At 45.6% G+C, this 12285-nt stretch overlaps 1 protein-coding gene across 2 annotated transcripts; it reads left to right on the forward strand.

The window, feature by feature from the left end:
* Window positions 1-1130: 1130 nt before the first annotated feature.
* Window positions 1131-10396, forward strand: LOC121456529 (nucleoside diphosphate kinase A). Of its 2 annotated transcripts, none has more exons than XM_041664769.1 (5): window positions 1131-1286; window positions 3488-3617; window positions 6904-7005; window positions 8464-8576; window positions 10117-10396. In XM_041664769.1, exons 2-5 carry the CDS (start codon window positions 3492-3494, stop codon window positions 10232-10234), a joined length of 459 nt encoding a protein of 152 aa, XP_041520703.1. In that variant the 5' UTR covers window positions 1131-1286; window positions 3488-3491; the 3' UTR covers window positions 10235-10396. The 2 variants fall into 2 exon arrangements, with proteins under 2 accessions (XP_041520703.1, XP_041520704.1); XM_041664770.1 differs by having other exon boundaries at window positions 1259-1301.
* Window positions 10397-12285: the final 1889 nt, after the last annotated feature.

A 12285-nucleotide genomic window follows, 5' to 3' on the forward strand; every position in this document is an offset into this window, starting at 1 on the left:
ACTTTTGAATTCTTGCAAGTGTATTGATATCTCATTATGGTTTTAATTCACGTTTCTCTAGCGGCTAATGAAGTTAAACTGGCCTGGAAATCCCTACGTGGGTAAAGCCGGCCTTGAATTCAAGGTGATCCTCTGTCTTCTGTATATTCTGCCTGTAGCCAGCATCATGCCTGCCTGTACATCACCATGCTTCCTGCCTTAATGATAATGGACTGAGCCTCCGAACTGTAAGCCATCACTTTATTTTTTATTTTTATTTTTTTGCTTTTTGTTTATTTATTTTTTTTTAATTTATTTATTTATTAAGGATTTCTGCCTCTTCCCCGCAACCGCTTCCCATTTCCCTCCCCCTTAATAAGAGTGCTGTGGTCGCCGGGCGGTGGTGGCACACGCCTTTAATCCCAGCACTCGGGAGGCAGAGGCAGGTGGATCTCTGTGAGTTAGAGGCCAGCCTGGTTTACATAATAAGACCCTGCCTCTAAATAAATAAATAAATAAAAATAAAAAATAAAAAAATCCTCCCACGACAACAACAAAATTCTCCTACTGCGTTTCCTACCACTCAGTGCTCACTGCAATTCCCAGCTCTCTGGTAATAATAGGTTTGTTCCTCTATAACTAAACTTCATGTAGGTCTATTTGATTATCACTCTGCAGAGATTGCTCAGCCTTTTTTCCCCTCTGCCCTATTCTTTCTTCACAGTACTTACGTAACACCGTGTATTCACTGTCAATTTCTTTTTATTGTTTGTCCCAATTCTCAACCCTACCAGAAGCCTCAAGTGAGCTCACTGCTTTATCCCTAGGTTCTAGAATGGTGCCTGCTGCGCACATAGTATTTACTGTATTTGTTGCTCGACAGGTCGAAGGGGAGCTGGAGTGACCGTCCTACTGGGGCTCGAGTTTGGACTTCACGCAGTGTGAGCGCCACCTCCCGGGAAACCAAATTTTCTCTGGAGGAAGTGAGTCACTCGACAGCAGGACAGGAACAAAACATGGCCGCCAGCGATGGGGGGGGGGGGTTGGGGGGGGGAGGGAGTAACGAAAACAAAAACCACACCCAATGTCGGAAGGAAGTTAAACCCTGGAAGAGTGCTCCCTAGGATGACACCCTACTCACCAGAGGAAGGGCCGCCTGGTGGTGTTCTGCCCAAAGGGTTCTCCGGAATCAAAACTGCACCGACCGAAAGGTTCCGCGTGAGCAGCTGCTGGGAACCACGTGAGCCCAGGTCGCGTTTCCGGTGCGGGCAGTCTCAGCAGGAGTGAGAGACCTGGCTTCTGAAGGGGTGAGAGGGATTCAGGTGCTGAGAGCAGGGGACGGGTCGTGGGCCTGGGAGGGCGGAGAGCGGAGAGCGAGGTGGGTGTTAAATAAAGGGAAGGGTGCATTCTCTGGGAGGCGCTGAAGAAGAAGATCGAGGGCTAGGGTGTGGGCAGGTGCAGACCTGTCAGCCTGACACGCCACGTGTGTGCTCGCCTTTGTCTGTGGCCGCAGTTCCTGTCAGACTGCGGCAGCAAGACTGTGTCTCATTCTTCTTCCAGCCCGGTGCTGGGCACAGAGCTGGAGCTCCCACAGTGCTTGCCGAATGAATGAATGAATGCGCGTGTGTATATGTGTGTGTGATCGATCGGTGTGCATGCAGAACCTTTTATAGGGGCTGTTTCTGACATGGTAGGCCATTTCTGAGGAATCTGTGCTTTCTCCACATCTCGTTCAGAGATTCTCCAGCTAGTCAGTCTTCCGGTTCTGTCTCTCTTTGGAAGGCAGAATTGAACATTTGAGACATCCTCTTTGCTCCTGTTGACTGTGAGGCCCCATGGCTTGGTATCAAAGATAGGGGATGGAATAGATCAACTCTTTGTTGCAGGTCCCAGACCTTGGAGGTGGGAGAGGGGAGGACAGCACTCATTAAAAGATCATGTATTATTTTTGTGTTCTTGTGCATGCATGCCTTAGCATCCATGTGAACACCAGAAGACCACTTTGTGGACCAGGCTTGTTCCCAAACTCAGGCTTGTGGTACAAAAACCTCTGCCCACTGAACCGTCTAGCTAGCTCAGGCCCCATTCTTAAGGTTTAAAATTAAAGGTTAACTCAAGTTCACCAAGGCAGAGCCAGGAGCTAGTGTTGCTATCCTCTTAGGTATTGTCTTTCAAGGTGGAGTCTCCTTTCATCTTGTGTGATTGTATTCCCTGGAAAAGGAAGGTTCTGGAACGGATACTCTCCAGGTGTCTTCCTCCAGTGACAATGTCCGGTGTTAGGTATTGTGCTGTGGCTAGTCACAATACACACTGCACTTTTCCCCTAATGCATGGTTTAATAAATGCTAACCGCTATTCTTACATAATGGACTTTCATGGTTTTTGTCCTTTATTCTCTCTGACAATTTTGTGCATCTGTGTACTAGCCGTCCCCCATTACACTCTTCGGTTCTCCTGCCGAACTCCTTCCCACCAGGTCCCCTCCCACCTTCATGTCTTGGATTTCTTTCTCATGCGTGTATGTGTGTGAGTGCGGGCGAGAGTGACGGCGAGTTAGAGCTGCTTGCTTCGTGGATGGAGGAATTATTTGCTGAACCATGGACAGTTTGCTCTTGGCTGCACCAATGAAGAAAATGATACCCACTCACCCACAACCATCAATCAGCAGTAGCTCCCCAGGCAGGGGTAAGGCCATGGGCCTCATGAGCGCCTCCCCACCCATGATGGAGCATAGTCATTGCATCTCTTATGTAGCTCAGTTCAGGTTGGGACCGCTGACATGGGAACCACATCTAGCCCACTACTCTCAGCTCTATCATCTTCTTCTTCTTCTTCTTCTTCTTCTTCTTCTTCTTCTTCTTCTTCTTCTTTCTCTTCCTCTTCCTCTTCCTCTTCCTCTTTTTCTTCCTTCTCCCCCTCCCCCCAGGACAGCCTGGAATCCTCTGTCCTTTTTTGCCTTAGCCTTCCTAGTGGTGGGTTTACTGGCATGCATTCTCAGACTTGGTTTTTCTCATTACACCCTAAGGTGTATCCCAGATTGCATAGGGCTGGGCAAGCTCATTCTTTGTAAAACAAAGATGGTTGCCATGACATAGCGTTCTAATCTGTAGCTCACACTGTCTTGTACCAGCTGTGACTTTCACTAGGAAAACCATATCTATGCGGTTTCTCCTGATGTTACTGAAAAAAGTGGTGTCTTTTTAATGTGTGGGTCTTAGGTTTGCATCTCCTTTAGTTCCATTGCAGTGTTAAGTACACAGTAGAAGGTCAATCGGAGCTTATGGAATCAAGTGGAATAGAAATTATAGTTCCAGCTTTTGAGCCCTTGGCTACTTCGGGATCATAATCCATTGCTGAGTGAACTGGGCAGGGACTGGGATTTTACTAGAGAGACTTGGGGTAGACATAATATAGCAAAGCCAGTTTTATGAGAGATTAATCTGCTTGAGAAGGATTGTGATGAGGGTAGAGAGTCAGTCCTCCTTCACTGCCCTGCTTGCCTCTCCAGGACCATGGCCAACACTGAACGCACCTTCATTGCCATCAAGCCTGACGGAGTCCAGCGGGGGCTCGTGGGAGAGATCATCAAGCGTTTTGAACAGAAGGGATTCCGCCTTGTTGGCTTGAAATTCATGCAGGTGAGTGGATCTCATGCTTCCTATTTTGACTCTTTGGAGCACAGCAGAATGCTGCTGGATAGCTCCTGGGTCTGCCTTGTTTCCTGTCTAGACATCTTCATGGCAGGGTGTCTTAGAATCCAAAAACCTCTCAGTGATTAAGCATGTTAGCTGAATCTTGGAACAAACCAAGTCATTTGGGGCTTTCAAAAATAGTCTTTTCCCCTAGCAATGTAGAATCCCACACATTTCTGCAGAGCTATAATTTCTGACTCAGCTCTGGATATTTTGGAGCTCTTGGTCTCTAGCCTCCTAAGCCAATAATTTTAGAGACTATCCTTCAGCCCTTATCCTCCTTGAGGTAGGTTGTCTTTGCTTCACTAATTATACCTGATAGATACCGAATATGAGTCAAACATGAGGCATGGGGCTTTGTGGGGAAAAGTGCAGTTTTGCTTGGGCGGCTTTCCTGATAAAACAGAGAAAAGAAATAATTCTAAAATGCCATATATATATTTACTATATATATATATATTTGCCATAACTGTTCTGCAACTCTTGGTGATCCTCCTTTCTTAGCATTCTGAGTCCTGGGATTATGTGCATGAGCCACCCAGATAACAATATTTTAATAAATACCAAGGATTGATCGCCCAAGAACTGTTCTTCAAACAAATCTATAAGATGTGAATTCCAAATATTTTTTCACATTAAAGCAATACACTTTTGGCTCCTAGTGTATTTTGAGTTTGTGTTTTCAATGTTGAGTTTTTATTTTATTATTATTTTGCTGTTGTTTCTGAGACAGGATCTCACTGTATAGCCCTGGAACTGGAGTTATAAATTCTTATGACCCACCTGATATGGTGCAAGAACCAAACTCAGGTCCTCTGCAAGAGCAGCAAGTGTTCTTAACCACTGAGCCATCTCTCCAGCCACTAATTTAGTCTTTTTTTTTCCCCCAAGATAACCATCTTGTAGTCCTGTGTAGTTCTGTATAGTCCTGGCTCTCTTGGCACTCACTCTTGTAGATGAGGCTGGCCTTGAACTCACAGAGATCCGCCTGCCTCTGCCTCCTGAGAGCTGGGATTAAAGTTGTGAACCACCACTGCCTGGCAATTTTGTTCTTATGTAATTTTTTACTGTAAGGAGTAGGCTGTTGTTAATGCTAAGGGGAGAACATGGTGGCATTATGAGAGTCGGGTGTGGGGTTGCATAGCAGCAAAGGTTCTGAAGGCACAATGAAATGAACCAGTTATTTGTTAAGCACAATAATATATGTGAAGTACACAGTTTTCTTTTCCATCTGTCATGGCAGTTCTGAGAGGTACTTAATTCTTTCCCTATAGTTGCTTGGGGGAAACTGAGGTTTGAGGAGGTCAGATAATGTGCCTACTAGCACATACAGTGAAGTGGCTGACATTGTCACTTGAGTCTCTCTGGTCCCTAAGCACATTTTCCTCTCTTACCCAGACATTTCTTTTGAGGACATGGGTTTGGTGAAGAATGGGGGAGAGAGATCTGACATGACTCTAAAGGGATAGTCCATCTGCTATGGACTTGAGATTATCCCCCTGCCCCCATAGAAGCTTATGGTCAGTTTTCCAGGGTAAAAATTATTGGAACCAGTGAATAGAATGGAGTATCATGGGAAAGGAGGAAAACCAAGTCTGCATGTCTTAGTTGGTACTTCTACCAGCCCTCCATTAGAATGGGCAGGCTCAGACTGTATCCCTGTTTTATAAAGTTTTGCTTTGGCAAGTGATGACCAACCAGGATAGGACATTCTGAATGTACCTTTTGGCAGCTAATTGTGTGTACCCCTAAAGTGCCAATATGCTTTGTATGATGTATGTAGTTGTGCAGAAATGTGCAAACCTAGGGGCACTGCTGTACCATGGCAAGGCTGCGTAGGTGCAAACAGAGTGCCCATGAAGATGGTTTGCTCTGTAGCTGACTTGATTTGTTCCCACATACCAGTCTTGCATGTGTGTGTTCTAGCTCTCGCTTGCTCGCTCGCTCTTTGATTTTTTTTTTTTTTTTCTTTTCGAGACAGGGTTTCTCTGTAGCTTTGGAGCCTGTCCTGGAACTAGCTCTTGTAGACCAGGCTGGTCTTGAACTCACAGAGATCTGCCTGCCTCTGCCTCCCGAGTGCTGGGATTAAAGGCGTGCGCCGCCACCACCTGACTCTAATTCTCTTCTTTCTCTTTGCTTTTCTCCTCTCTTTTGTTCCTTCCCGTTCCCTCAACCCTCCTTGCTGAGATAGGATCTTAGGTTTCCAAGGCAGGCCTCAAATTCACTGTGCAGCTGAGACTGGCTTTGAATTCTTTGATCTTCCTGCCTCTGACTTCTGAGTGGTGGAATTATAGATGGGTTGATACCATACCCTGCTCTAATTCATTCTGTGTTTTGTTTTGTTTTGTTTTTATTTTTTTTAAAAATTTATTAAGTACACAGTATTCTGCCTGCCTGTATGCCTGCAGGCCAGAAGAGGGCACCAGACCTCATTACAGATGGTTGTGAGCCACCATGTGGTTGCTGGGAACTGAACTCAGGATCTTTGGAAGAGCAGGCAGTACTCTTAACCACTGAGCCATCTCTCCAGCCCTGTTGTTTTAAATTTAAACCCTCTAATGGATATGGGTGTTTTGCTTGCACTTATGTTCGTGCACCACTTTTGTCCCTGGTGTCTGTGAGGTCAGAAGGCATTGAACCCTCAGAACTGGTTGCAAATGGTTGTAAACTGCCATGTGGATGCTGGGAATTGAACCTGGGCCGGCCTCATGATGAACAACCAATGCTTTTAACTACTGAGCAATCTCTCTATTAGCAAAATTATTTATTGCTATATGTCATGTACTTTTAGATAGTTTAGGTTCCTCTGGAAATTAATTACGTGGTCACTGCATTGGACTTTTATCCCTTGAATAAATGTCAGGTGCCCCTGGGAGATGGCCATGGTCAGTTTAATGCTCATCTAATACAGAGACTACCTTTCATGTTTCCATCTAACGTTTTAGTTGAAGTGTTTTCTGGGAACAGAAAGTCATTGTACTGTTACTTTTAACAGTGGGTTCCCTTTTCTCCCTTTTTGTGTGTGTGTGTGTGTGTGTGTGTGTTTCAAGACAGGGTTTCTCTGTGCAGCCTTGTCACTTCTCCCCGTTAGTGAGGTAGAGGATGAAATCTTGTTATAACTGACCCTCTAGCTTTGAGCTCATGTTTCCACCATCAGGAGGAATGAGGGAAGCAACTAGCCTACTGATTGTTAAGGGCCTGGGGCTAGTTCTCACTGTCTGTCCTGTGACAGGCTTCAGAGGACCTTCTCAAGGAGCACTACATCGACCTGAAGGACCGTCCCTTCTTTACTGGCCTCGTGAAGTACATGCACTCAGGACCAGTGGTTGCTATGGTGAGTGTGTCTGTGGGATGTTGATGAGAGTGTCTCATTTGGGTGTAGAGCAGAGTGAGTGTTGCGTTTCCTGTGTTGGGCACCAGACCCTCTTTGTGGCAGTGGGGTGAAAGTTCACTCTCTGACCCACCAAAGAAAGTGTACATTTGCTTTCCACTACCCGAGACTGGTAGAAATCAGGAGCGATCTGCTTGATTGCATTCCCATGGAACAGAGGGAGCTTAGTGTATTACAGTACCACACATAGTTTCAAGAGTGAGCTTGCTATGGTTATGCCAAGCACCTTTCTAAACACTTAGATACAGCTGCAAGACATTCTTTCTGAAAATGACTTATTGAGACAGGGTCTTAATCTGTAACCCAGCCTTGTGACCTATATTTCGCTGTATAGCTCAGGCTAACCTCAAATAATCCAGGCTGTCTTGGAGCTTTGGAGTTTCCTATTCAGTGTACTGGGATTACAGGCCTGCATCACCACACCAGATACAACGTTACTTTTCAAAGTAGAGAAAGGAGGTTGGGATGGATGCTGGTAAGAAGGAAGACAGGATGAGAAGTGCACATCATGTCACAGCTGTGCTTTAGGTCTCACCAGTCCTGGGGAGTTATGGGAGGTACCATAGTTAGCATTTTATTTACTTATTTTGTTTTTTTTGTGGCAGGATCTGTCCTAGTCAGTGTTCTATGGCTATGAAGAGACACTGACCACAGCAACTCTTATAAAGGAAAGCATTTAATTGGGGCCTTGCTTATAATTTCAGTGGTTCAGTTCATTATCGTCATGGTGGGGATCATGGCTGCATGCAGGCAGACATGGTACTGGAGAAGTAGTTAGAGTTCTATATCTGGATCTGAAGGCAGCAGGAAGAGGGAGCCATTGGGCCTGGCTTGTTCTTTCTTTCTTTCTTTCTTTCTTTTTTTCTTTCTTTTTTAGATTTATTTATTTATTACGTATGTAGTATTCTGTCTGCATGTATGTCTGCAGGCCAAAAGAGGGCACCAAATCTCATTATAAATGGTTGTGAGCCACCATGTGCTTACTGGGAATTGAACTCTGGGCCTTTGGAGACTCTGGCATCTCCCACATCTTGGGGTCTGCAGCACAGAGTCTTTCTATATAGGCATAACTGTATCCTGGAGCTTGTTATGTAGAACAACAAACAGGCTGACTTTACCGAGATCCATCTACCTTCCTCTACCTCTGGAGTGTTGGGATTACCTCAGTGGTAATATTTAGCATTTAAAAAGGCCACTGACCGCCCTGTGAATGGATCTGGGGAGGATAAGAGTCCAGATGAAGGGTGGCCAGCATCCCTAGTACTGGAAATACAGGCATTCTATTAGTGAATGAGAGGGCCCTATTTTCGAGGCTTTTTCTTTTATTTTGAATCACCAGATGCCAGGTTTTCTACTGAGAGTGTTTTTTTTCCTTGACCTTGTATTCTTTTGTCCTTGGAGGTCTGGGAGGGGCTGAATGTGGTGAAGACAGGCCGGGTGATGCTGGGAGAGACCAACCCTGCAGACTCTAAACCCGGAACCATTCGAGGAGACTTTTGCATCCAAGTTGGCAGGTAAGAATTGGTGTTTTTTACCTTTATCCAAAATCTGTGTTAGTTGCCACAAGTATTTGGGCCTCTAAGGCTAGAAACGAACATAATACTATCTGTGGGTCAATTTCTTTTATTTTAAAGATGTACTTATTACATATCCAGTGTTCTGCCTACATGTATGCCTGCGTGCTTGAAGAGGACACCAGATCTCACTACAGATGATATGTGAACCACTATATTGTTGCTGGGAACTGAATTCGGGACCACTGGAAGAGCAGCCAGTGCTCTTAACCACAGAGCCATCTCTCCAGCCCCCTATATATTTTATCCTTTAAAGTTCATTTTTACTCTTTCCTTTTTCTTTATGTATATGGATAGTTTTCCTGCCTGTATCTTTGTGTACTACTTTTATTTCTTGGTGCCCGAGGAGGCTAGAAGAGGGCATTGGATCCCCTAGAACTGGAGTTACAGATAGTTTTGAGACCCATGTGGATGGTGGGAACTAAACCCAAGTCCTCTGGAGGACTAGCCAGTGCTTTTAACAACTGATCCATCTCTTCCACCCCTAGCTTAGTTTTTTTGCTTTTATTTTTTTGTTTTTGTTTTTGTTTTTGTTTGAGACAGGATTTCTCTGTGTAGCCTTGGCTGTCCAAGAACTCGCTTTGTAGACTAGGCTAGCCTTCAACTCACAGAGATCTGCCTGCTTCTGTCTCCCAAGTACTAGGATTAAAGGCATGAGCCACCATGCCAGGCAAGTTTAGTTGTATTTTGAAACAATGTCTCAAGTATGCTAGCTAGCCTCAAAATTGCTATTCTTGAATTCCTGACCTTCCTTCCTTCCTTCCTTCCTTCCTTCCTTCCTTCCTTCCTTCCTTTGTCTTTCTGATCATCTCCCTCTCCCTCTCCACCTCCAAGATTTCTCTGTGCAGTCCTGACTGTCTTCTGTCTTGAAACTTGATCTGTAGACCAGGCTGGCCTTGAACTCAAGAGATCCTCATGCTGCTTCTGCTTCCCAAGTGCTGGGATCAAAGCAAATGTCTGGCTCAGGTCACTTTTAAATGGGAGTTTTGTCTTCCTGCTTCTGAAGGTGGAGGCTGACTTGGATGGTCCCTGTGTTTATTTAATCCCATTTCCTATGCTTGCCTGCCTGCCTTCCTTCCTTCCTTCCTTTTTGTTTTGTTTTTTTTTGAGACAGGGTTTATCTAGTGTTGGAGCCTCTCCTGGAACTACTAGCTCTTTATAGATCAGGCTGACCTCGAACTCATAGAGATCCGCCTGCCTCTGCCTCCCAAGTGCTGGGATTAAAGGCTTGCACTACCACTGCCCGGCTTCCTATGCCTTTCTTGAATGTAGAAGCTGATCAGAGCTTTCCTGAAGTTCGCACTCTGGCAGTGTTTGTGTGGGAGGCCACGCACAGATAGTCATTCTTTTGACATGTTCTGAAGTACTAGGGCCTCTGACTTCTGTTATGCTTTCGGATCTCAGCAGTGGGCATGCAGGGCACTGTGGGCAGGGTCATCTTTTGGGTTTTGGTAATGATGCTATCTCTCTCCCCGCCCAGGAACATCATTCACGGCAGCGATTCTGTGGAGAGTGCAGAGAAGGAGATCCGCTTGTGGTTTCAGCCTGAGGAGCTGGTGGATTACAAGAGCTGTGCACAAAACTGGATCTATGAGTGACAGGAGGGCACCTGCCCTTCTCCTCTACTTACCCTGTTCTCACAGGCAAGGGACCAGCAACTAAATATTTCTGGAACTTCCTTTGACCTGGAAGGAACCTGGGAGCTGTGACTCCCTGTGCAGTGTTACGAGCCATTGGTAGATTAAAGTGTTGCATCTCCAGCATTGGGTCAGCTAGTTACTTTGCACGCCTTCCTTCCTCCTCAGGATCCTCATAACCTGAACCGACAGAATGTAAATGGTATTCAAATTACTTATATTGGCCTCGCATACACACAGAGAATTTTTTGGTTGTCTTTGAGGTTTGAGCCGCCGCCCTGGGAGACACAGGCATTTCCTTGCCTGTCTTTCTTTTCATGCCCCGCATTCTTATTCGCTCTTGGCAATGAGCCAGTCAGCAAGGTCTGTGGTGAATAGGCAAGATTGTTAAACTGCCGGGAACAGAGGGTGCATCAGAAATAAAGATGCCAACTCGAACATGTTGGCTCAGGCCTGTAATGCCAACACTTGGGAGACAGAGGCAGGCGGATCTCTGAGTTCAAGGTTAGCCTGGTCTACAGAGCTAATTCCAGGACGGTCAGAGCTACACAGAGAAACCCTGTTGTTATTAAGAAAAAATAATAAGGCTGGGCGGTGGTGGCGCACGCCTTTAATCCCAGCACTCGGGAGGCAGAGGCAGGCGGATCTCTGTGAGTTCGAGACCAGCCTGGTCTACAAGAGCTAGTTCCAGGACAGGCTCCAAAACCACAGAGAAACCCTGTCTTGGAAAAAAAAACAAAAAAACAAAAAAAAAACAAAAAAAAAAAACAGGCGGATCTCTGTGAGTTCGAGACCAGCCTGGTCTACAAGAGCTAGTTCCAGGACAGGCTCCAAAGCCACAGAGAAACCCTGTCTCGAAAAAAACCAAAAAAAAAAAAATAATAATAAAAAGAGGGCAGCTCCATTGGCACAAGAAATCTAATTAGGTCAAATCAAACCCAATCAAAATGCCCATCGTTTTATCAAGTAAGACACTCACAGGTGGCCTAGCGCATGGCAGGGAGACAGGAAAGCAGGGAGCCTATGCAGACCCAAAACCACGTGTTTCTCTCTGGGAGCCACCTTAAATGCCCTGTGGGAGTGGTCCTGACCTTCCCCTGGGGAGGGATCAAGACCTAGCATACTGGGATTTGAAGTCCAGAGCAATGCAACTCCCAGGCCAGGTTGGCTGGAATGGATGCCAGGCCTGGGGGCTACACTCCCAACTTAACACCTGTCCCCAGAAAAACCAACTAACAAACAAAACAAATAAAAAGAAAAAATGCCAACTCAAGCATGTTGGCTCAGGCCTGTAATCCCACTCATTACTCAGGAACAGAGGCAGGAGGATTATGAGTTATAGCCCAGTCTGGACTACATAGTGAAACCATGTCAAAACAAAACCAAACAGCTTAGTGTGGTGGAGCAGGCCTTTTAAGACCAGCACTCCAGGAGGAAGAGGCAAGGTCAGCCTCCCCTACACAGTGAGACCCTGTCTCAAAAAAATCAAAATGGGGGCTGGGCGGTGGTGGCACTTGCCTTTAATCCCAACACTCGGGAAGCAGAGGCAGGCGGATCTCTGTGAGTTCAAGGCCAGCCTGGTCTACAAGAGCTAGTGCCAGGACAGGCTTCAAAACCACAGAGAAACCCTGTCTTGAAAAACAAAACAAACAAAAAAATAAAATGAAAAAAAAAATCAAAACGGGAACCACTCTCTCCCAGACTGGGGTTCTAGCTTGGTTGGTAGAGAGAGTGATGGCCTGACATGCATGAAGCCTTGGGTTCTATCCATCACTACATAACTGGGCATGGTGACACTGTAATCCCAGCACTCGGGAGATAAGATTGGAAGTTCAAAGTCATCCTCAGCTTTATAGTTTGAGGCCAATTTGGGCTATACAAGAACCCAATAAAAAAAATATTAAAAAAATATATAAAAAAAAAAGTAAAAGATGCCCATCTTGTTCAAGAGCTCTCAGAAGAAATGGGGAATTGTAGCTGGGTGTGATGGCCCAGGCCTTTAGTACCAGTAC

This window comes from Microtus oregoni, unplaced genomic scaffold (genome assembly GCF_018167655.1).
Source record: "Microtus oregoni isolate MIOR12 unplaced genomic scaffold, Mior012 000015F_ref0000493, whole genome shotgun sequence".
Lineage (NCBI taxonomy): Eukaryota > Metazoa > Chordata > Mammalia > Rodentia > Cricetidae > Microtus > Microtus oregoni.

Bases quoted from the DNA above. Each gene is read 5' to 3' on its own strand.
- LOC121456529 (XM_041664769.1), top strand. From the start codon at position 3,492: ATGGCCAACACTGAACGCACCTTCATTGCCATCAAGCCTGACGGAGTC. The intron at 3,618-6,903 runs GTGAGTGGATCT...GTCCTGTGACAG, and splicing joins TTGGCTTGAAATTCATGCAG to GCTTCAGAGGACCTTCTCAA. The intron at 8,577-10,116 runs GTAAGAATTGGT...CTCCCCGCCCAG, and splicing joins TTTTGCATCCAAGTTGGCAG to GAACATCATTCACGGCAGCG.